Raw genomic sequence first — 22734 nt, forward strand, 5'->3', positions numbered from 1 at the left:
CTTGAGTTAGAAGCTGAGGATGACGAGCTGTCGGAATGCCTTGAGACCATTGAAGAGAGGGAGACTGCAAAAAGACAGGAGCGCGAACTTAAAGAACAGAAAGAAAAAGAAGAGCGCGAACGTAAAGAACAGAAAGAGCGAGAGCAACAAGAGCGTGACCGTCAACACGCTTTGGAAATGAAGCGTCTTGAGGTAGAGATGGAACGCGCTCGTAATGGAAGTCAGGCACACGGTGCAGGAGAACGCGTATTGTTCAAAATGACTGACCTGATGCGGCCGTTTAAGCTTGGAGAGGACATTGGTTTGTTCCTGGTTAACTTTGAGCGAACGTGCGAGAAGCAGGGGTTCTCTCGGGAAACGTGGCCACAGCGCTTGCTCACTTTGTTACCCGGCGAGGCGGCCGACGTAGTCGCTCGCTTGGATAGAGAGGAGGCAGAGGATTTCGACACAGTGAAATCGAGTCTTCTAAAAAAGTACCGGCTGTCTGCGGAGGCGTTCCGTCGGAAGTTTCGGGAAAATGAGAAAGGCAAAAGTGAGTCATATACAGAGTTTGCGTATAGGCTTATGTCGAACATGCAGGAGTGGCTCAAAGAAGAGAAAGCGTTTGGTGACCACGATAAAGTTCTGCAGTGCTTCGGGCTAGAACAGTTTTATAGTCGGTTACCGGAGAACGTGCGATACTGGGTCTTGGATAGGCCAGACGTTTGTACGGTGGCTAAAGCCGCTGAGCTAGCCGAGGAGTTTGTGACGCGTCGGGCTCGCGGAGCTAAGGACGGTCAAAAGGGTGAATTTGGCTTGAAGTTTGAGAGGCCGAAGTTCACACCCATGAGAGCAAAGGGGAACACGCGTAGTGCGGATGCGAGTGGAAGCAGTGCGACCGAACCTAAGGAGACGGCGGCAGCCGAAGCCGAACGCAGAAAGCGGTTCGAGATGAGGCAAGCGCGCGTTTGTTATACGTGCCAGAAGCCGGGTCACTTTTCGGCGCAGTGTCCGGAAACAACACCAAAAGTTGTGTTTTTTTCAATAGGCAGCACTGACGAGAACATGAAGCTTCTCGAGCCTTACATGCGAGACCTCCTCATGAACGGGAAAGAGTGCCGAGTGCTTCGCGATTCCGCAGCTACGATGGATGTAGTTCACCCGTCTTACGTAGAACCCCATATGTTCACGGGCGAGTGCGCGTGGATCAAGCAAGCCGTGGAAGCTCATAGCGTGTGTCTGCCAGTAGCAAGGGTGCTTATTGAAGGACCTTTCGGAGCGCTTGAGACGGAGGCGGCAGTGTCATCTATGCTGCCACCCCAGTACCCGTACCTATTTTCAAACAGGTCCGATCACCTCCTGCGCGAGAAGGGGCTTTTGTTTGGTGAAGCTAGTGTTCAGGCCTTAACCAGATCGAAGGTTCGGGAGCTCGCTGCAAAGGCGGTAGTTGCGGGGCCGACGTTATCAAACAACGAAAAAGGGTCAGAGGCGCAGCAAGCTGATATTCAGAGCACGCCCGAACTGAATAAACTTGAGTCTGTAACGTTAAAGGCGCCAGATACTGGAGAGGAAACGCCCGACACGGGAAAGTTAGAAGAGCTATCTACTGATTTGCTCATCGCGCCTACGTCAGACGGACTTAATAGGTTGCTAAAAGTCAGCCGGTCGGCTTTGATAGCCGAGCAAAAAAAGGATGGCAGCCTGGAAAACGTGCGCTGCAATGTCAAAGAAGGTATCGCCAGGAAAACTGCGCGTTTTGTGGAAAGAGGTGGAGTCCTGTACCGGAAGTATCTAGACCGCCGAGGAGTGGAGTTCGATCAGCTGATCGTGCCTCAATGCTATCGTCAGGATCTGTTGCGCTTGTCACACGGGGGTTCGTGGTCCGGACACCTAGGAGTTAAGAAAACTAAGGACCGTCTCTTGCAAGAGTACTATTGGCCAGGGTGTTTTCGGGACGCAGACCATTTCGTGAGGACATGTGACACTTGTCAGCGGGTGGGCAAACCAGGGGACAAATCAAGGGCGCCGTTGAAATTGGTACCTATCATTACGGAGCCTTTTAGACGGCTCGTTATTGATACAGTGGGACCTCTGCCGGTGACAGCCACGGGGTACAGACACATTTTGACTGTGATCTGCCCAGCGACAAAGTTCCCTGAAGCAGTGCCGCTTAAAGAACTCAGCTCAGTTGAGATAGTCAATGCACTACTGTCCATATTTGCGCGAGTTGGTTTTCCTGCGGAAATCCAATCAGATCAGGGCACAGTGTTTACTAGCGCTTTGACGACAACTTTTCTCGAAAGGTGTGGGGTAAAGCTGCTACACAGCTCAGTGTACCACCCACAGTCGAATTCCGTTGAGAAGCTCCACTCCGTCATGAAGCGCGTGTTGAGAGCGTTGTGTTTTGAACATCGAACTGACTGGGAGCTGTGTCTGCCTGGGGTGATGTTTGCTTTAAGGACCGCGCCGCATGCGGCTACGGGGTTTTCGCCAGCTGAACTGGTGTACGGTCGCTCGCTTCGATCTCCGCTTCGCATGCTTCGAGAATCGTGGGAAGGTAGGGGCGACGACCCAGTCGTGGTGGAGTACGTACTTAAGCTCCTCGAACGCTTAAGAAGGGCACAGGAGTTGTCAGGTGAAGCAATGACAAAGGCCCAGCAGAGGGCCAAGGTTTATTATGATCGGACAGCCAGGGCCCGTCGTTTTGAGGTGGGCGATGAGGTCATGATATTGCGCACATCGCTAAACAACAAACTAGACGTGCAGTGGGAGGGCCCAGCACGAATTGTTCAGAAACTGTCGGACGTTAACTACGTGGTAAGTCTGCCAGGAAAGCGGAAAGCACAGCAAGTTTACCACTGTAATCTGCTCAAACCTTATAGACAAAGGGAAGCAGTGGTGTGCATGATGGTAAACGTTCCTGAAGAGCTTCCGGTCGAGCTTCCGGGACTAGGCTCAGTGACGAACAGGGAAGACACCGGTCAAGTCATTAGTGACCTTATCAGTAAAGCACCGCTGTCGCCCGAGCAGAAAACCGAACTACACCAGCTATTACAAGAGTTTCAAGGTCTGTTCTCTGAGAGGCCTGGTAGGACTTCTGTACTTACTCATGATATAGAACTTACCTCCCCCGAGCCAGTACGATCCAAGGCGTATCGGGTGTCACCCCGCCAGAGCGATATTATGGAGGCTGAGGTAAAGAAAATGCTACAGCTCGGTGTTATTGAGGCAGGTGAGAGTGATTATACCTCCCCTTTGATTTTAGTTGAGGTACCGGGCAAGGAACCTCGTCCTTGCGTCGACTACCGCAGGCTTAATTCCATCACTAAGGATCAAATTTATCCGATCCCTAACATCGAGGAGCGCCTTGAGAAAGTTAGTAGCGCTCAGTTTATTTCCACCCTAGATCTTGTCAGGGGTTATTGGCAGGTTCCACTTACAGAAGAGGCTAGTAGGTATGCGGCGTTCATTTCACCAATGGGAACATTCCGTCCTAAAGTGTTGAGTTTTGGTTTGAAGAACGCGCCATACTGTTTTTCAAGCCTCATGGATAAAGTGTTGCGGGGACAGCAAGAATTCGCTTTACCGTATCTAGACGACGTAGCGATATTCTCCGCATCCTGGTCTGAGCATATGGCACACTTGCGGGCAGTGCTAACCCGCCTGCGCGAAGCGGGCTTGACAGTCAAGGCTCCTAAGTGCCAGTTAGCACAGGCCGAGGTTGTCTACCTCGGTCACGTGATTGGTCAGGGTCGTCGCCGCCCCTCTGAAATAAAAGTGGCCGCTGTGCGAGACTTTCCGCAACCGCGCACCAAGACCGATATTCGGTCGTTCTTGGGTGTCGCCGGCTACTATCAGAGGTACATCCCTAGGTACTCTGATATCGCGGCTCCCCTGACGGATGCTCTAAGAAAGACAGAGCCTCAAACAGTCGTCTGGGACGAGACAAAGGAAAGAGCTTTTAGCGCCCTAAAGAGTGCCCTAACAAACCAGCCTGTGCTACGATCGCCAGACTATACAAAAGGGTTCGTTGTTCAGTGCGATGCTAGTGAGCGAGGCATGGGCGTTGTACTGTGCCAACGGGAAAATGGAGAAGTAGAACACCCCGTCCTGTATGCTAGTCGTAAGCTGACCAGTCGTGAGCAGGCGTATAGCGCCACCGAGAAAGAGTGTGCGTGTCTCGTGTGGGCCGTTCAGAAATTGTCATGCTATCTAGCCGGCTCGAGGTTTATCATTGAGACGGATCACTGCCCTCTCCAATGGCTGCAGACCATCTCTCCCAAAAATGGCCGCCTCCTGCGCTGGAGCCTCGCTTTACAACAATATTCCTTTGAGGTGCGTTACAAAAAGGGGAGTCTCAACGGTAACGCCGATGGCTTAAGTCGAAGCCCCTAACGTAGGAATCAGCCTCAAAATTGTTTGTTACTGATGTTTTTCTTCCTGAGGCAGGATTTTTTTTAACATATTGCTTTTGTTTAGTGTTTCAAAGTGATGATATGCTTTCTAGTGCAATTTTCCAATTTGTGGACGCGTTCTGAGTGATGCTAGACTACTGTAAGGAACTAGGCAGTGGTATAAAAAGGGGAAAGAGCCTGGCAGGGCTTAGTGAGGGTTGTGCCGTGCTTGCTGACTGAGCGGTTGAGTTTCAGCGTAGTTCTAACGCTTGCCGGGAACGAGAACAAAAATGTGAACTCTCCCGAAGTCACTTTGCAGTGTCCCGTGCGAGCCTGAACGAGAGAACGAGGCCTTCTCTGTGCGCTGCGCTCAAGAAACGTCGAGGGACGCCCGACTTCGGTTATGAGCATCATCGAGCGACATCCCTCCGGACAGCGGATGCAGTCCCCTGTCCATCGGGATCTCCTTCCCCCGGCGGGGCGGTCTGTTGCGTTTCGCCTGCGACACGCGGTTTTGCCGGCGCGACTGCGGCGGGGCGGCAGACATTTTGGCCCGTTCGGCGTCGCCGCAACGCTCCCCGCCAGGCGTTTCCAGGCGTTTCCAGGCATGTTCCGATGCCACGTGTCTTCATGTGCGTGTGTGAGTGTATGTGCCATTGTGCCCGAACCAGGCGATGCGACAGCAGGGGTCACCCTCTCCTTCCAGTCATTGTGCCCGAACCAGGCGATGCGACAGCAGGGGTCACCCTCTCCTTCCAGTCATTGTGCCCGAACCAGGCGATGCGACAGCAGGGGTCACCCTCTCCTCCCAGTCTTTGTGCCCGACCGGCGGCGCTACGACAGTGTGCGTCACCATTAGCCCATTGTACAATCACGTGCTCGTCTATTGAGGGGTTCCTTCTTGCCCTCAACTGCGAGAGTATAAAAACAGCTGCCCCCGGACGCCAAAAGGAGGGCTCCGATTTCTTCTGTTGAGTAAAGTGCTCTCCCGTCTCTCTACTTCGGTCAACCTGACCGCCAACTCTTTGCGATGTTAAAATAAACAAGTTGTTTTGTTGTTACCAGTCGACTCATGCTTTGCCGGGACCTTCGGATGCTTCCAGTTGTACCCCAGGCCGCCAGGCCAACGCTACCCTTGGGGCTTGCGACCCAGGTACAACCACGGGCGTCAGCGCCGAGTTCCCAACAACCGATGCCATCGGTGGGATCCAAACACTCTGAAGCGGCTGGTATTGGCGGCGCTTTGATGCAGAAAGAGACTATTGTTGTACATGTCAGCCTTAGACCAGAACCAATCTGGCATAGATGGAAATAGTCTTTTGTTTTTGAGATGGTAGTTCAGCCTCGCGAGGCACATTCCTTCAGTCAATTTACACACTGTCAGTGTGAGTGAGATTGATCGAAGGCTGCCTGTGGTGTCAGGTATCTTGCCTGGTTTCGGTAGCGGCATCATGACCAAGTGTTTCCACTCCGTGGGGAATTCCAATATTCCAGATTTCTTTGATAACAAGCAGTAGTGTTTGCTTACTCCTTTCGGCAAGATGCCTCAACATCTGCAAAATGACTCCATCTTTTCCACGCGCACTTTAAGTGTTGACATGCCCGAGAGCAATGACAGGTTCTGCCATCGTAAAAAGGCTTTCCGTTCCTTCCTTGGCAAGTAGTCATTAAGGTGCGTACAAGTCTGGTGACTGTCAGTTGCTGTGAGGTGGTCGGGGAAAGCATCTGTAACTTGTTCCTCAAATTTCTCACATGTGCATTGAAGATCGAGCAGCGTGTTTTCGATAGTATTACACTATTTGGTTCATCCTGTTATAGCCGAGAATGTGTCACAGCTTACCGAGACATATGCGTTCAAATGATGCGCAGCGGTCCATCCCCTAGTATCTGGCAAGTTTCTTAGCATGACGTCTTGCCTGCTCAGTCTTGTGCAGAATATTGATCAGGGTGTGTTGCGTGTGGCAACAATTTAAGTATGCGGTATGCAGCTTGGCTTGCTCACCCCAAAGTTGCAGCAGATGCTTGTCAGGGCTGGATGTTGCCCCAGTAAGCTCTAGTCCGCATGTCGCTCTTTGCAGTGTGTAAAGGATGCGTGTTGCTAGCGATTCCTCAACACATTCTGCAGACTCAAGTGCATGACGAAAATGGTCCCAGCCTGAAACAATGATTTTGTGAATGTGGTACATTTTCACCCCTACATCAAGTATTATATTGGATAATGGTCTCTGCCTCTTGGGGCAGACGCGTACTGACATTCTGGATGAAGGCCACAGTTGCCCATGCTAGGTAAGTGTACTACCCTTCTGGTTTGAATGGAGGGTGTGGCAGCTGGGATAGTTGGTGTCATTTGTTAATTTGGGGTCTGTGGTGTCTGCTTCGTCAAGATGGCATCCTCTTGGATGTACGTCTTTGTATCCACAATGTGGGTGATGTGCAATGAGCTCACCTCAACTAAGTATTCTGTGCTGGGGAAAGCGAATTTGCAGATGTCAAAGCAAAGTGAAGTCCCCTCGGGTGCGGTGCCTGGTTTTGGGACAGGGATAGACCAATGCCAAAATGGCTCCCTTTCTCTGCCTTAGCCTGCAGCACACTGCCACAGCTTTCTGATATGAGGTGCAGTATAAAATAATGTTCAGTTATATGTGCGGAGCATCTGTGGAAACAAAGATAGCTGTTCGAGCCTGCTCAACTGGTGCCTTTTCTCACCATGCCCGATGCTCTATAGCTGCTTGCAATTAGCCTTTGTACCCTTGTATATCTGGTGTTGTGCCTCTGTTTTCCTGGAGCAGCAGGACGATGGATTGGCCCTCTTGCCGAAACAGCTGACCTAATTCGATCGCACTAACGCTCAAGCTGCAGCTTCTGCTGCATACGGTCTGGAGTACCGGCCACGTAGAACGATTGAGGGAGGCTAGCATTGGAGTATTGCGGGAGTTGTGGATCTGGCAGTCTTTCAGAATGACAGGAAAAGATTCTTGAGCAAAGATGACTGATTATTGAATGAGGATTTGGAGGAGCTTGCCGTGCTGGTCCATGTACACTGCCATCGTTTGTTATTGCTGCTGGTATTGCTATTGAATGTGAATAATGTGCTGTTTATTGAAGTTTTAACTAATTTGTATTGTTCTATGAGAACCTGTTCAAGCTTGGCATACAGGAGTGATATGGCTTTAATTGTCATTCCCTTATGCAGAGTTTGACTCGAGGGAGCACAGCCCTTAGTGGACGGTAGCTGTTGACTGGTGCAGCCTCTTGTGTTGCGGCTTCATGCTGTGTCTCACTTTTTTGGGGCACTGAAGAAGCAGACTTGCAGGATGTGGACCTACTATAAGAGCGGCTACGCTTCAGGGTGTCTGACTGCTGGTGCTGCCTGCTGTCCCCACCTCCTCTGGCTTTCTCCTGCAGCTTGTGATATACTTCTGCCCATGCTGCTTATCTTCAAGTGCAAGGAGGCGTGAGCCGTTTGCCGCTTGTCCAGCTGCTTGATTTGACATAGTACGTCTGATAAAGTCACTCTCAGTTCTTTGACAGATTCCGTCATCATTTCAGTGCGATGTCTCAATGTACTGCGGTGGCCAGGTTCCCATTTTGATTATCCGGACACTGCTTGCGCATATCTCTTCATTCTTAATGCAAAGGTCACATAAGTCTTCTGCTCATGTGAGCGGCTTGTTCTGTCTGTATCATGCAGCAAGTCACTTGACTCTTGTTTAGTGTAGTCCCATTTGTGGGAGCTGGAATACAACTGTGAAGTGATTGGCTACGCGGCCGCTGCTCCGTGTGCTTCTTCAGTTCTTTTTTGCGACAAGCCTCTTCGGGGTCTTTTGGGTCCATGCGAAAACGTATGAGAAGCCACAATAGTGTTGGTGGTGTTTAGGTTTGTGTTCTGTGCCCCACTTTGTGCAAACAGGTGGCCGCATGTGTATGTCTTGTGTATAACCAGTCCCGTGGCATCTAAAGCATGGCAACATTCTGGGTTCATACGATGACACAGGTGTCAGCCAGTTGCAGTACTTCACAATAAGATGACGTGTAGGCATCGGTAAAGTGAGCAGCACCATTTGGCTTTCAAAGCACCAAAGGCAGAGCCTTTGTCATTTGGCTGCTTGTATTGTGACTGTTTCCGAGTCCAGTGCTCCCACTAGCAATTTGGCTGTTTCTACTTGCATATTATGCACTACACCTCGAGACATGCCTTTGCCGGGCTGCTGGTACGCACTAACTTCAAGCGAAATATTCAAATCAAATACATAATCAAAGTTCTGCGAGTTGGAAAACGCAAGTAATGTTTCGCTGGTTGTAAGTGGTTATGGTAACAGTGTTGGAAATTTAAGTAGGTCAGGTTGGGTTGCAATCATCTTGTACAGACTGTCAGACAATATCTTTGAAATGGCCTGCCTGGCTCTGAGCAGTATAGAGAACACATATTCTTCTAGCCTTTGTCGTTGTTGTAGGCGTGGTGGACACCCATATGCCTTTGTCTAATGCAGTTGGGTTGCATGTAGACCAGCTGGCTTGAATGCCAAGCAGAACAATGTTGTCTTCATGCTCGGGAGGTTCATTTGCAGGTCTATTTTTTGCTGTTAGTGTAGCATCATGCGCCACTGTCGTCCCTCTTGCACCAGAGGGTATGCCGTTGACTTCTATTGGCCTTGACATGGTGCTCTCTGAAGTCTGATTGGCAAAATTCATGCATTATTGCATGCAGCGATCACACGCAAGCCATCGTTTCCACTCAGTTCTAGGCACTGTTGTCACGCTGCATTGAAAGTTAATAAGGAGCTTGTACTATTCTTGGATGGCTGCATTCCAACATTTTTCGATCGTACAGTGGAAGGAAACTGAATTTCCTTTAAAAAAAAGTTACAAGTCTCATTAACAAACACATACCGTTACAAAAATTTTTAGGTAAACAACGGGCACCTTGGTTTAACACAACGTTAAAGAGGCTACTGTACAAAAAAAGCGTCTTTTTCGTTTAGCGAAGTCTACAAAGTCTTGCTCGCTGGCGTGTATATCGTGATAATCTGTGCTCCTATCGCATTGCTATCAAACAGGCAAAATATTTTTTTTTTGGAGAGCACACTCCCTTGTCTTCTTTCCACCAACCCTTCCAAGTTCTGGAACTTTGTTAAACCTGCACAAAGCCGTGTCATTTCTCTTGTTGACTCTGCTGGGCACGTGCTGCGCAATGAGGAATGTTGTACTGTCCTGAATGACGTCTTCGCGGGTGTGTTTACAAAGACAACTGCTATTGTCACGCCGCAGCTGCATAATCCCGATTTCTTTCCTATGGATGCAATTGTAGTCAACTTTGAAGGAATAGCTAAATTAATTGAGAAACTAAAGCTTTCGTCTTCATGTGGTGATGATGAAATTAATGCGAAGTTTTTGAAGAACACGAAAGTTTACTCTTCAGTTTTCCTATCATACCTCTTCACACAGTACATTGAATCTAGTACGCTGCCATCAGATTGGAAGGTCGGGAAAGTGGTGCCACTTTTTAAATCCGGGAACACGCATTCTCCTCTCAATTAACGACCAATTTCTTTAACCAGTATCCCGTGCAAACTTTTAGAACATGTAATTTATTCTAATCTAGTCTCATATCTTGAATGAAATGACATTTTTACCTCCTGCCAACATAGATTCCGGAAAAACTATTCCTGTGAAACACAGCTTCTGTTATCTACTAATCACATCGCAGCAGCTCTAGACCGAGGCTCCTTTCTTCATAGTGTTTTTCTGGACTTTTCTAAGGCTTTCGACAAAGTACCTCATCAACTACTTCTACTAAAAATCAGCACTTTGAAAAGTGACCCAAGCATCCTCAAATGGATCGAATGCTTTTTATCTAACCGAACCCAATATGTTATCGCTAACAATCACGCTTCCTCTCCTTGCCCAGTTGAATCTGGCGTCCCTCAAGGTTCCGTTTTAGGTCCACTACTATTCTTGATCTACATAAATGATCTTCCAGATAACATTTACTCTAGTATAAAGCTATTTGCAAACGACTGCGTTGTCTATCGCGAAATAAATAAGCCTAATGATACACTTGTCCTTCAATCTGACCTAAATAAAGTATCTGAATGGTGCAATAAATGGTTAATGACCCTTAACATCAGTAAATGCAAGCACAGGACATTTTCGTGAAGCACTAATGCCTCAAGTCTTCAGAATACAGAATTAATGGCATCGGACTGGAGCGCGCGTCTACATACAAGTATCTCGGTATCTACATATCTGATGACTTGTCATGGCATACTCACATTCGCTACATCATAGGTAATGCAAATCGCACTCTCGGTTATTTCCGACGCAATTTTTTCCAAGCTCCACAGCGCCTAAAATTAATGCTTTATCAAACTTTCGTTCGTCCGAAACTCGAATACGCGTGTGCAGTTTGAGATCCGGCACACCGCACTCTCATTCAATCCATAGAATCCCTCCAGAATCGATCAGCCCGTTTTATTATGTCGAACTATTCACGTACCGCTAGTGTCTCGCAGATGAAATCGTCACTTACCATTCCTAACCTTCAAACTGGGCGCAACATCTCGCGCCTTTGTTTATTCCACGAAGTGTTCCATCACCGTTCATTGAATCAGCAACTCATTTCGCAGCCAGTGTACTTATCCTCCCGTATTGATCACAGCAATAAGGTAGCTGATCCTCGTTGTCGCACTGACATGTTCCTGCATTCTTCTATGCCGAAAACCTGTTCTGAGTGGAACCGCCTTCCCTCTTCTATCGCCACCTTAGCCGATGCGTCATCATTCAAGATCGCTGTGACAGATCATCTTTTAAAATGACTCGAATTTTGCTGTTTTTTATTCCTTTTATTTTGCTGCTCTTACTGTCTGTTTATCTTGTCCTTGTCCTTATAGACTTGAATGCTTTTTGTTTGTAAACCATGTACCCACCCCCTCTGTAATGCCCATTGGGTCTAGAGGATATGATAATAAATAAATAAATAAATAAATAAATAAATAAATAAATAAATAAATAAATAAAATGCACGAAGCAAATGGAAAACAAGATACTGTACACAGTTGGTCTAGGATTAAAGTTGCTGTACTATTACACTCCTGGCAGGAGCACCCTTGCATAGAGGTCTGCCATATTGTATTAGAACCACAACTATGAATGAAAGCATGACCCACGCTTGCAAGAGCTAGAACCAGTGCAACATCAGCAATAGGTTCATGTTCAACCCACTTTATCTGGGAAACTTGAGGATTACCTGATTACAAAATAAACATATCTGAATAATTGAACAAATCCATGGTAGATTGTTGCTTTACAATGAACAGAATAATTTTTTATGTGCCAGTGGCAGCTTTTCTTAGAAGACATTGCTGTAGACAGTACAGTAAGGGCACCTACACTCTAAGAAGCGTTTACACCCTTTGGAGTGTATATCTGCCACACAACGATAATCGTCATCTTCCTTGATGCGTTTCATTTCTTTAACGCTGCGAGCCCGGTACTTTCCAGTAACGAACGGCATGCGTGTTATCAGCATGATAGCATTCCCGACAGGAAAGTAGCGGGCGCGGCGTTTTCAAGAAAGGAAACGCATCAAGGCAGATGACGATTATCGTTGTGTGGCAGAAGGGGCACGCCAAAAGGTGTAAACTGTTCTTAGAGTGCAACAAAACGTACGCGGCAGTCAGCAAACGTGAATGAGAAAGAAAAAGCCTTTATCAAATATTACATACAAAAGATGGTTTCAATTTCAGAAGCACTTGTGTGTGCACTCGTCCACATACAGAAGCTGCCAAGCTGTGGCAATGCAGTGCACGGCACCCTGTTATCACCACATTTCTTCATCTGTGAGAGCCTCTATATCGGTGCCTTAGATGCGGCTTCTCTGCATTGCATGACTTGTGCCACGTGACCGCACTCGGAAAATAAAGGAATGAGTGACGCATGAAATACACACACACTCTCTATACCTTTGGAAAAAGTAACGGCTGATTTATCGCAACCAGTCAAAATACCAGACAGAAGGCTGCGCTATATGCCCTTGATCGTAAACAACATGATGTAAACATCCGGCTCGCAAATGGCGTGCGGCATGTTCATGGCGTGGTGATTAGCTTGGTGGGCTGCGTACGCGAGTTCGTCCTTGTATGTACAGTCGTCAACGAATGAAATGCGACAACGCAACCGTGAGCCCTTGAAAGGATTCTATGCTTAATACATAATACAATACAAATGAAATAAAGAAACGATAAATTAATGGAAAATGAAAGTGGATGAAAGAACTACTTGCCGCAGGTGAGGAACACTGCCAGGGTTCTACTAGGAAACATAAATACCCAAGAAAGTGGATGGGGAAACGGTGCCGCGGTAGCTCAATTGGTAGAGCATTGCACGCGAAATGCGAAGGTTGTGGGATCGTTCCCCACCTACCGCAAGTAGTTTCTTCAACCACTTTCATTTTTTATTAATTTATCGTTTCTTTATTTCATTTATTAAGCACAAGTCATTTCCCCTATGTTGTTCGTGGTGTCAGTGTTTGTTGGCTTCTTATGATATGGCTAATAAAAATCGCGCCCCACGGTTATCCCCCTTTCTTCTTGTTTATTACATAACGAGGGTCTCGAATCTGGCAACGTTGATGCCTCCAGGTAGCATATGTGTGGGTTTATTGGCCGGTTGCCTTCACCCAAAAAGGCACGCCGCAGGGGTCATTCATCTCCCCTTTTCTCTCTAACGCGGCGATGCGCGGGCTCCCGGACCTGCTGTGCTCTATCCCCGGGCTTCACCACAGCCTCTACGCTGACGACGTGACGTTGTGGGCAGCGGCTGATGATCCACAAACTCTCCAAGAGATCATGCAACGCGGCATCGACGTTGTACAAACTTATGCGAAGTCAAGGGGCCTGACGTGCTCACCGGGAAAATCCGAATACCTCCTGATCAAGCCCGGCAGAAGTAGCTGTCCCGGGGGAATACCACGGGGGAGGCGCTTCCTTGAGCTTCAGATCGGAGGACTTACCATCCTGGAGACCCCCAGTATCAAGATATTGGGGCTAGACTTTCAGAACACGCTGCGCTGCGGACTCATGTTAAACTCCAGAGGGTGACAAACTACACAGTACAGCCCATTCGCCGGGTGGCTAATCGGCACCACGGCATGGGCGAGGGCGAGCTTCTCCGACTTGTGCAGGCATACATAACCAGCAGAACCATGTACTCGACACCATATGTGTAACTCGCAGCCACAGACTTAGCTAAATTGAACACACTGATCAGAAGAACCACAAAGGTAGCCCTGGGCCTTCCGCGCCACGCGGCCACCGCAAGGCTAGAGGCCTTAGGCATGCACAACACGATCGAGGAACTCTTAGACGCTCACCACACAGCACAAGTCCGTCGTCTCTTGCTAACCCCGGCTGGCCGCACAGTCCTCTGGAAGCTCAGCCTCGAGGCCATCGCCGAGGTTACAGAGTACTTGACGATTCCGCGAAAGGTCAGGGGGCATATTTATGCCCCGCCTCTACCCCGCGGCATGGACCCCGAGTTCCATCAGGGCCGCCGGCAGGCCTGTAGTGAAGCCATTTGGCGACGCTACGGCTCGCAAGATGGAGTAATTTACATAGACGCAGCGTGACACCCTCGCGGCGACCTCACGACCACGGTGGTAGCGGATCACAACAGAGGATTGATAGAACACACAACAATCACGGCTAGCCGAGTGGTGGAAGCGGAGCTAGGAGACCGCGATTGCCATGGCCATGCATGCGGAAGCGAATACCGTCATCAGCGGTAGCAAGCAGGCCATAGTCAATTTCGTCCGCGGTAGAATTTCCGAACAGGCGTATCGTGTCCTCACGCGGCGCCCCCTAAACGGGTGGAAAACCCTCGTGCAGACCCCCGCTCACGCGGCTGTGCCCGGCAACGCGTCGGCTCACAGTTTGGCCATAGAGAAAGGAATACATGGTTTGGCTCGAGATCTCGCGCGCCGAGCCTCGTCCGCGGATGCGGACGGCGTGAACGAGGAGGAGAGACACGAGGAACCCAGCGAGACTTATCACGAAATAGCCCATAGGCATCGCTTGAGGCGTCGGGCGCTTCCACCACCAGCCAAGCAACTCGATAAAACGCAAGCGGTCGCGTTTAGGCGACTCCAGACAAACACATACTCACACCCAAATTACATTAACATTATCACAGGGGGCAAGGAAATCGACCTATGTAGGCTCTGTTCACAAACAGGGACACTCACACACGTAATGTGGGAATGCACCTCGCTCCCGTTCTCTCATCCCCCGTCAGCAGCGAGACTGACTGAACAGCCTGGCTCAGGTCCAGGACGTCGACCGACAGCTTGAACTGGTGGATGCTGGTGGACTGGGCAGAGGACGCCAAGCACCCAGGGCATTACTTGAGCCCGATCCCTCAGCCATGTCCCCCTTTCCTCTTCCTGTTTTCAATAAAGTGTACCAGCGCCACCACCACGTTCTCGTGACGCCTGCGGCAGAAAGCATGCAGAAAGGATGTTCCACATCCGCCGCCAAGGTCTGAGTGGTGGCGCTGGCTAACACTCCCAGGGTTCTACTACAAATTTTTGTAGGAAACATACATATCCAAGAAATTGGACGGGGAGACGGCGCCGCGGTAGCTCAATTGGTAAAGCATCGCACGTGGAATGCTAAGGTTGTGGGATCGTTCCCCACCTGCGGGAGGTAGTTTTTTCATCCACTTTAATTTTCTATTAATTTATCGTTTTTTTATTTCGAATATAGACGGGAATTTTCGCTCACGGGGACGCCGGCGCCGGACGCCGACACCGGATTTTCTGCGACACGGGGCCTTTAACGCTATTGTGTTGAAAAGGCATGTGATTGGTGAACGCGTTGAATTGTGTCAGTAAGCTAATTTATATATATGGTTCGAGATGATGGTGATCAAGCTTTAGTTACTGCAGGAGCGGCTTATTGGCCTGAAGGGGAGGGGAATATGGGGATTGGGAAATCAAGTTTATGCCAGCCGTCGCTAGGTGCGGGGGATGCCCCACTCCACCAATAATATAAGGCGTAGAGCGTTGGCAGATTCGACGCTTCGCTACAGTGAACTAGAAAGCCTTCTAATTCACTATAGCTTTGCCATATGCTCCATCACGGGTTGCAGAATCAAGCATTTTTCCTTTCTTTAGATCACTGTCATCATCGCAGATCACTGCCGGCTTCACTCTAAAAAAAGTTTGCACCCTTTGGAGTGTATATCTGCCACACAACGATAATCGTCATCTGCCTTGATGCGTTTCCTTTCTTTTACGCTGCGAGCCCGGTACTTTCCAGTAACGAATGGCATGAGCGTTATCAGCATGACATAGCATTCCCGACAGGAAAGTAGCGGGCGCGGCGTTTTCAAGAAAGGAAATTCATCAAGGCAGAGAGGATTATTGTTGTGTGGCAGATATACACCCAAAACGGTGCAAACTTCTTTTAGAGGGTTCCGTTGACTCTTCCAAAGAACGAGTGCGCGTTGACGTTGGCCGACCGTAAACTTCCGTAGACTTGCCGTATATTTGCGCAGACCATGGCGCAGACGCACGCTTTCCAAGCAGCAACCATGGGCAATATGGCGCGGCGCAGAGAATTAACGCGCGGTTGGAATGGTGCGTAATTTGATCGTGTCAAAGCGAGACTCTCTGCTCCTTTACATTGAAATGCGCATTTAGTTCTTCATTAATGTATGCCATAAGATGTAATGTAGCTAAAATATTTTGCATTTCAGTCGGTTACACTGCACACAGACCTAGGTGACATAAAGATCGAGCTGTTCTGTGAAACATGTCCGAAGGCAGCAGAGGTATGTTTTTTTGAAGTCGGCACCCACTGCATGTTGTTTTGTTATCATGCGCAAGGGACATGGACATTTCAGCTTTCATAGCAGTTAAAGAAGAGTAGCCTGCATCGTTGGAATAGCCGAGGTGCACTAAATACTGAAATACCGTGCGTTGGACTGGGGCCAAATATAATTTGTTTACATTTATAGCGCTAGTATTAATTTACCGCTTACATCGCGTAATCATTTTCTTTCATTTTTTTCTTTGTTTGTCGAAGCAACAGACTTCTGTAAGCAGCTCTGTGACCGGGCCAGTATGATTAAAGCATAAAGCGATTTGTATGCGTTGAGGGTGCACAATGCAAAAAAAAAAAAAAAAGCGCTTAGTAGATTTAACTGATAATGCGTTGATGAGTCATCAAAGCCTGAGCGATACTTACGGATGCGTGCGGTAAACCTTAGCTTTTTTTGTAGCTCTCGATGGGAAGTCATATTAAACGAAACTAGCTGTGGGGAACGTCGAGTGGTTTCGGTATTCCCGCTAAAGGTGTCTGTTAAATCATTGTTTATATTTGTTCCGACTGTTCGCCTTTCTGAAAAGCGTGAGGCTGAGGACGCTCATTCTTAGTACTTCATTGTATATTGCAGAATTTCTTGGCACTTTGTGCTTCCGACTACTACAACGGCTGCCTCTTCCACCGCAACATCAAGGGCTTTATGGTACAGACAGGTGACCCTACAGGTAAATTCAGAATAAAATAAAATTTAAAATTTTTGCCGCAGGGAGCGCTCTTTTCTCAAGGTCCTTGCATTCACGTAAAGTGGAATGCTTTTTTTGTATGTGTTGTATTTTTACTTCAGCTGTGCACGCCAAGGGCTTGTTGTGACACCGGACCCCCCCAGTGAATGCACCATAGGCTGAATAAATCCTTAATCAACTTCTAGACTTCTAGTTTTACTGGTGAATCAGTGTAAGAAAAGTCTTGCGAATACCCTTGAACCTAGGAAGATTGTGGTACCGAGGGACTCGGATTTTTAGTAGCAACCATAGGAAGCCATCAGATGATAAAGCCAAGGAAAGCATGTGGGCTACTAAAAATCAAACCAATCTGTTCCCCTGATTCTCACTCATTGCATTGCGTGGGCTTCCGCTCTGGCAGTCTTTATTTTCGAATTCATGCACTACGTGACACCTGTAGTTGAAACCATAGAGTTTACTGCTAAAATGACTAGAGGTAATTTTGGTGCTGCGGTTGTTCAGCTACTATGGGAATGATGGGTAGTTACATGGATTTGTCTGATCTTTGTGCTTATGACTTCACATGTTTTTGTGACTTTATTTACTATGCTTTATCTGCCTGTACATCGGCATATCTACCGGAGGCAGTGGAGGCATTTGCCCCCCCCCTCCCCACTTGAGTAGGGGGGGGGCAAAGTTGGCCATTTGCCCTCCCCCCACTTTTCAAAACCAGAAATACGGCGCCTGGAGTCCCGGCCAAGATCTCTAGAGTCTACAGAAAGCCACTTGAACCGCTGATAATGGGGTTCTGGCCTCTGCGCTAGCTGCAGGCGGAGTCTCGGCCACATTGGTTTGGTTCGGCACTCATCATCGGTATGTGTATAGCACACAGGCTCTACTCGATTCCAGCTGGTAAATATCCCTATCCCCACCCATCGGCAGTAGTCTCTCAAGACTTAATCAAAGCACTGGTTCGGGCTAGTTGGTCTGTCATACTGGGAACCTCAATAGCGCCATTGAGGTTCCCAGTACTCTCAAGACTGCTTGCATTGATTTGGTCGTAAAAGGTTGTCTTGCGGTGAAACAAGAGGCAGCACGAAGCGTTTGTTTTTTGCTGCGAGCGCTCTTCATCATGCGGTGTTGTGACGTCGAGTGCTCGTGGACATCGAGTGGGATATGTTCACGGTTGCCTGTGTGCCGGGGAAGCATTTGCCTATCGACATTTGCCCCCCCCCCCCCCCCCCCACACACACACTTTCAAAAGCGAGCACTGTCAGCTGCTCACTGGCAAATTCAACAAAACAACAGCTGATGCCAAGCTTTCTCTCAGAATTGGGCCCACATATATACAATTTTTTTATTACATATCCCTTGCTTGGGCAGTGTGAACCACCTGTGGGATGTGCCTTGCAAGTGGGCAGTCCAAAACAAGTTTAAACTGCCATCCCTTGCATCATGCAGTTTTTTCTAGGGCCATCAAACCTAACCATCTTTGAAAGCACAAAATCAGATTTGCTTTAATACTTCACCTGTATTTAATCAGTGTTGCCATTTTGTTGATTTTCTTGTTAGATTCAGATACATTTTAGCGACGGTAATCAGCGACATTTTTTAGTCACTTGAATTAACAGTTGCCGATATTTTAGCGGTTTACAAGATAGAAAAGTTGCTTCAAAAATGGCCTTCTAGAATGTAGAGAAAAGACGGGGAATGCGGGAGATGGCAATTCAAGACGATGAGCGAAACGTGAACAAGGTGAATGCAGGAGCCAACGTTTCGACAAGTGGACTTGTCTTCTTCAAGGCGACATATGCTTTCCTCGCCACAGTATATATAGGTACCCACCTATATATACTGTAGAAGAACCCCACCTATATATACTGTGGCGAGGAAAGCATATGTCGCCTTGAAGAAGACAAGTCCACTTGTCGAAACGTTGACTCCTGCATTCACCTTGTTCACGTTTCGCTCATCTTCTAGAATGTAGTTTGTTATACAAAATCAACACGTAAGCGGCCAAAACTCGCTATATGGAGCATAGGCTCCATTACTACATAGCAACGGTTGTCTTCACATTGGTAGCCTTCAGATTATGATTATGCTTTACAACATGTTGGTAATCATACCATTTACAATGTGCTCAGAAAATTTGTTTCTTTATTATGTAGAAAGCCTATTCGAATGAGTTTAAACGCTGTTGGTTCAGTGGTGCCACTAAATGCATTTGATTGGTGGACACGCTCAAGCGTCCCGGTAAGCTATATTACCAAAACCAAAGAAATAAATTTGATGAACGCAGATGTAATGCTCCGGTTAGATAACCGTTGAACCATTAGGGTTACAGAATGGCTACCAAGAGAAGGAAACGTAGTCGAGGACGGCAGAAGACAAGGTGGAGCGATGAAATTAGGAAATTCGCGGGTGCTAGATGGAATCGGTGCAGGACAGAAGTCATTGGAGATTGCAGGGAGAGGCCTTCATCCTGCAGTGGACATAAAACAGGTTGATGATGATGATGGTGAAGATGATGTAGGTAAATAAGACATATTGACTGCATAAAAAAGGCATAGATATCAGAATGGCTTAGCTTGTTTACACGCGTCTGAACAAATCGCTTCTGTTGCTCATGTCTTTGGGACTAATCACTACTTCATGGCAGATTTTAGGTAGATCACGCACGCAGATGTAATGTTTGACCTATAGTATAAAGGTCCGGTTATTGTCATCGCTGTGTTAACAATGTGCGGCTGAGCGCCTTCCGTAGAATATAGTTCTCCTACCACGAACGTTGAGGGCCCCAAGAAATTTAGTTATAATGTAGATTATAAATGCATTTTCATGCTAGGAAAACTACATTGCTTGTGTTCTTCTGGACCGTGCCGTATCTGTAACCTTCCTATCTGATTGCAACGAAAAAGTTAAGCTGTCATCATTTGTTATGTAATAAATATTAGATGTGGGCAAATATTAACTTTTTTGAATACGAATCAAATACGAATATGTAGTAAGTATTGAATATCAAATCCAATATGGAACAGACAAACCCAGATGCACATTTTTTCAGCAGGAATATTTATTTCGGTATAATTAGGTAATGGGGTGGGGGGCGCTAGTATATACTGAATAGACAGTCAACCATCACATTCAGTTAGGATTGTTTTAAGCACAAAATCACTACAACTGCTGTGAAGATAACTGCAGGAATAGCCGTTTGACACTTTTAGAGCCTGGTGGCAAACAAGCTTTCTAAGACTGACAGGCTGCTGTATGACTAACTCTCCAAAAGTGCTAAATAAACAGTTGTGGTAAAAATATCCAAAATTATGGAATAGGAAAAGTTAATGGAGTATTTGTGTGCTGTAGACACAATACAGGGTCTGTTACAAGGACATCACTGGTTGTAACGTAAAAGATAAAACTGCTACGTGACTACGTAGATTGCAAGAGACTAATTCACAAATCAGAAGCAAAAATAACCGGTTGTCGTGTAGCGGACGAAAAGAAGGGGAGCCGAGAGACCTGATTTGTTGTTAGGCACAGCTATATAAAGCCAACAGGTAATGAAGAAAAGGGATGATTAGAAGAAATTGCTTTTAGTTCTTGACTGAAATGTAAAAGTTAGAAGATCAAGGGAAATTGGAGGAAAAAATCAACTTGCTGACAGTGGGAGCCAAAGCCACAAACTTTGCATTATGTGCGCATTGCAGTACTTATTGTGTGACGGCAACGGCAGTTCCCACGCCCACATTCTTGGATATTTATGTATGCGCACAAGATCTAGCCCAAGGAGTGTTAACCAGTGCCACACTTCCACCGTAGTACTGAAAACGAAGCTTGCGTTAGCGATTTTGTCTCTACATCACTTCAAAAAATGTGCCGTTCTTTTGCTTCTGATAATTTGCGATACTTTGTTCAGCATGTAGGGAACAGTAACCTGACTTTAAGAGTCGGTTGTTGCGAAAAATTTGGTTAGCTTCAATATTCAAAAATCCCGAATAGTTCATTTTCAAATACAAATATTATGCACCAACTATTCATGTTCGAAACTTTGGATATTTGCCCACCCTATGGTAAATACGTTTGTTAAGCTTAAGCCCTCTGTACCCTGCTGGTAAATTCACTGTTTTCTTTCACCTGGACGGACATTAGACCAACATGAGACCAATATGGTAGATGATTTACTTAACGTTAGGTTATATTGGAGTGCTTCAGCACACCTATGTTCCTAAAGTCCACTTGACAATTCTAGCAAGAATTTTGGTGACTTTTTTGGTCTCACTTCAGCAACATGCTTCAGAAAATTTTGGCAACACTAAACTGTAATGGTTCATCATGTGTCATTGATAACCAGATCTGTCAGTGACACAGATGACTTTCACTGAAGCATTCTATAGCCTTTTTTATTGCATTGGTAATCAAGAAAGGCAATCTTTACAGTATGTGCCAGCTGGGCCTGCTTGGAGTATGCTTCGCCCCGTGATGAACGTAAACTTCTGTATAACCTCGAATGGATATTTTACAATAGTTCAATGTGTCATTAACAAATTGAATAAAGAGTGTTTCATTGTTTATTGGTCTGCGACCACTAAAGCGGCGTCTACCTAACCCACCAGTGCTGCGCACCAGCTCACTCCGCTTACCTTGACAGGAGCCTTCTATGTTGGGCTCTGTGGTAAAGCGTATGAAAAACGAACATGTACTGCAGAAGTCAAGGGAAAAATCATATACAGGTTTACAGCAGTTGGCATGGCATCCATGCCGACAGGGTAGCGACGGCAGAGCAATCCCAGGCGGCATGTACTGCAAAGATCAGTTTCCAAACCACAAGCCTTACATATGTGTACCAAATGAATGTTTCTCTGGATGATCCAGTTGTTTTAAAAGCATGTGAAATGAACAGACAAATGTACAGAATGTAAATTTTTTCCCAACATTTCGGTTGGGGTCTGGCTTATGTCACTGAAACCTCTTTCTCCCCCCTCTCTTTATAAAAGAGAGGAAACAGGGTTAACTGAGGGGCCCGATTTTTATTAGTCATAGTGTCAGGTGTCAGTCAGGTGTCAGTGTTTGTTGACTTCTTGTGACATGACTATATACGTATATTATATATGGCTTACCCGCCCACTCCAAAAATAGTTGGCATGCCACTGTGCCTGTACTAGCCTAAATGTTGAAGCAATCTTATCTTTCTAAACTTAGAAACCAAGAAGGCTCTGCACATGCATAACCACTGCGAGTTATTGCATGTATAACGCAATATTTTATTGAAAATTATAAATTTGCTCAGTTGCAAAGCCATTTGGAGCCCTTAGGACAGGCAAGTCTATGTACTAACCATCATTACCTTGCTGGCTGAACTGTCAAGCTTGCAGTTTCTGTAGATACTAGCACCAGAGTTCCCTCTGGCAATTTTTATAAGAAAGTCTGTGGTTGAAACATGCATCCATATCCACTGCCATGGTTGTGAGCGATGCTCGCTTAAACTTCCAGGGCTAGCTTTAGTACGCAACTCAAATACAAAAAAAAAAAAAAAAATAAATATGGGGGTGGAGGACCATTGCCACCATAACTCAATTGGTAGAGCATCACATTAATCATGCTGAAGTTGTAGGTATGGTGCCCACTGGTGACATATTGTCTTAATTTCCAGTTTACTTCATTAAGAATACCAGCGGAATTGCTAATTTGACCCTCGTTCACAAACTATCCTACATTTCAATTTAAAAAAAAGCTTAATTTCCCCATGCTTTCTTTGGCTTCCATATTTGTAGGATTCCTGTGCTGGTGGAAGCCTGTGTGATTGAAAATTCCTTTCAG

At 46.9% G+C, this 22734-nt stretch overlaps 1 protein-coding gene across 2 annotated transcripts in view; it reads left to right on the forward strand.

Moving 5' to 3' along the window:
* The first annotated feature begins 15950 nt into the window (after nucleotides 1-15950).
* The window catches only part of LOC142567985 (peptidyl-prolyl cis-trans isomerase-like 3), a 46920-nt gene continuing 40136 nt past the window's right edge, over nucleotides 15951-22734 (forward strand). For both annotated transcript variants that reach the window (XM_075678080.1, XM_075678079.1), the window contains exons 1-3: nucleotides 15951-16008; nucleotides 16128-16202; nucleotides 16827-16920. In XM_075678080.1, coding sequence (XP_075534195.1) covers nucleotides 16006-16008; nucleotides 16128-16202; nucleotides 16827-16920 — 172 coding nt within the window. In that variant the 5' untranslated portion in view covers nucleotides 15951-16005. The remainder of the gene's footprint in view (nucleotides 16009-16127; nucleotides 16203-16826; nucleotides 16921-22734) is intronic.

This window comes from Dermacentor variabilis, unplaced genomic scaffold (assembly GCF_050947875.1).
Source record: "Dermacentor variabilis isolate Ectoservices unplaced genomic scaffold, ASM5094787v1 scaffold_15, whole genome shotgun sequence".
In the NCBI taxonomy this organism is placed as follows: Eukaryota; Metazoa; Arthropoda; class Arachnida; order Ixodida; family Ixodidae; genus Dermacentor; species Dermacentor variabilis.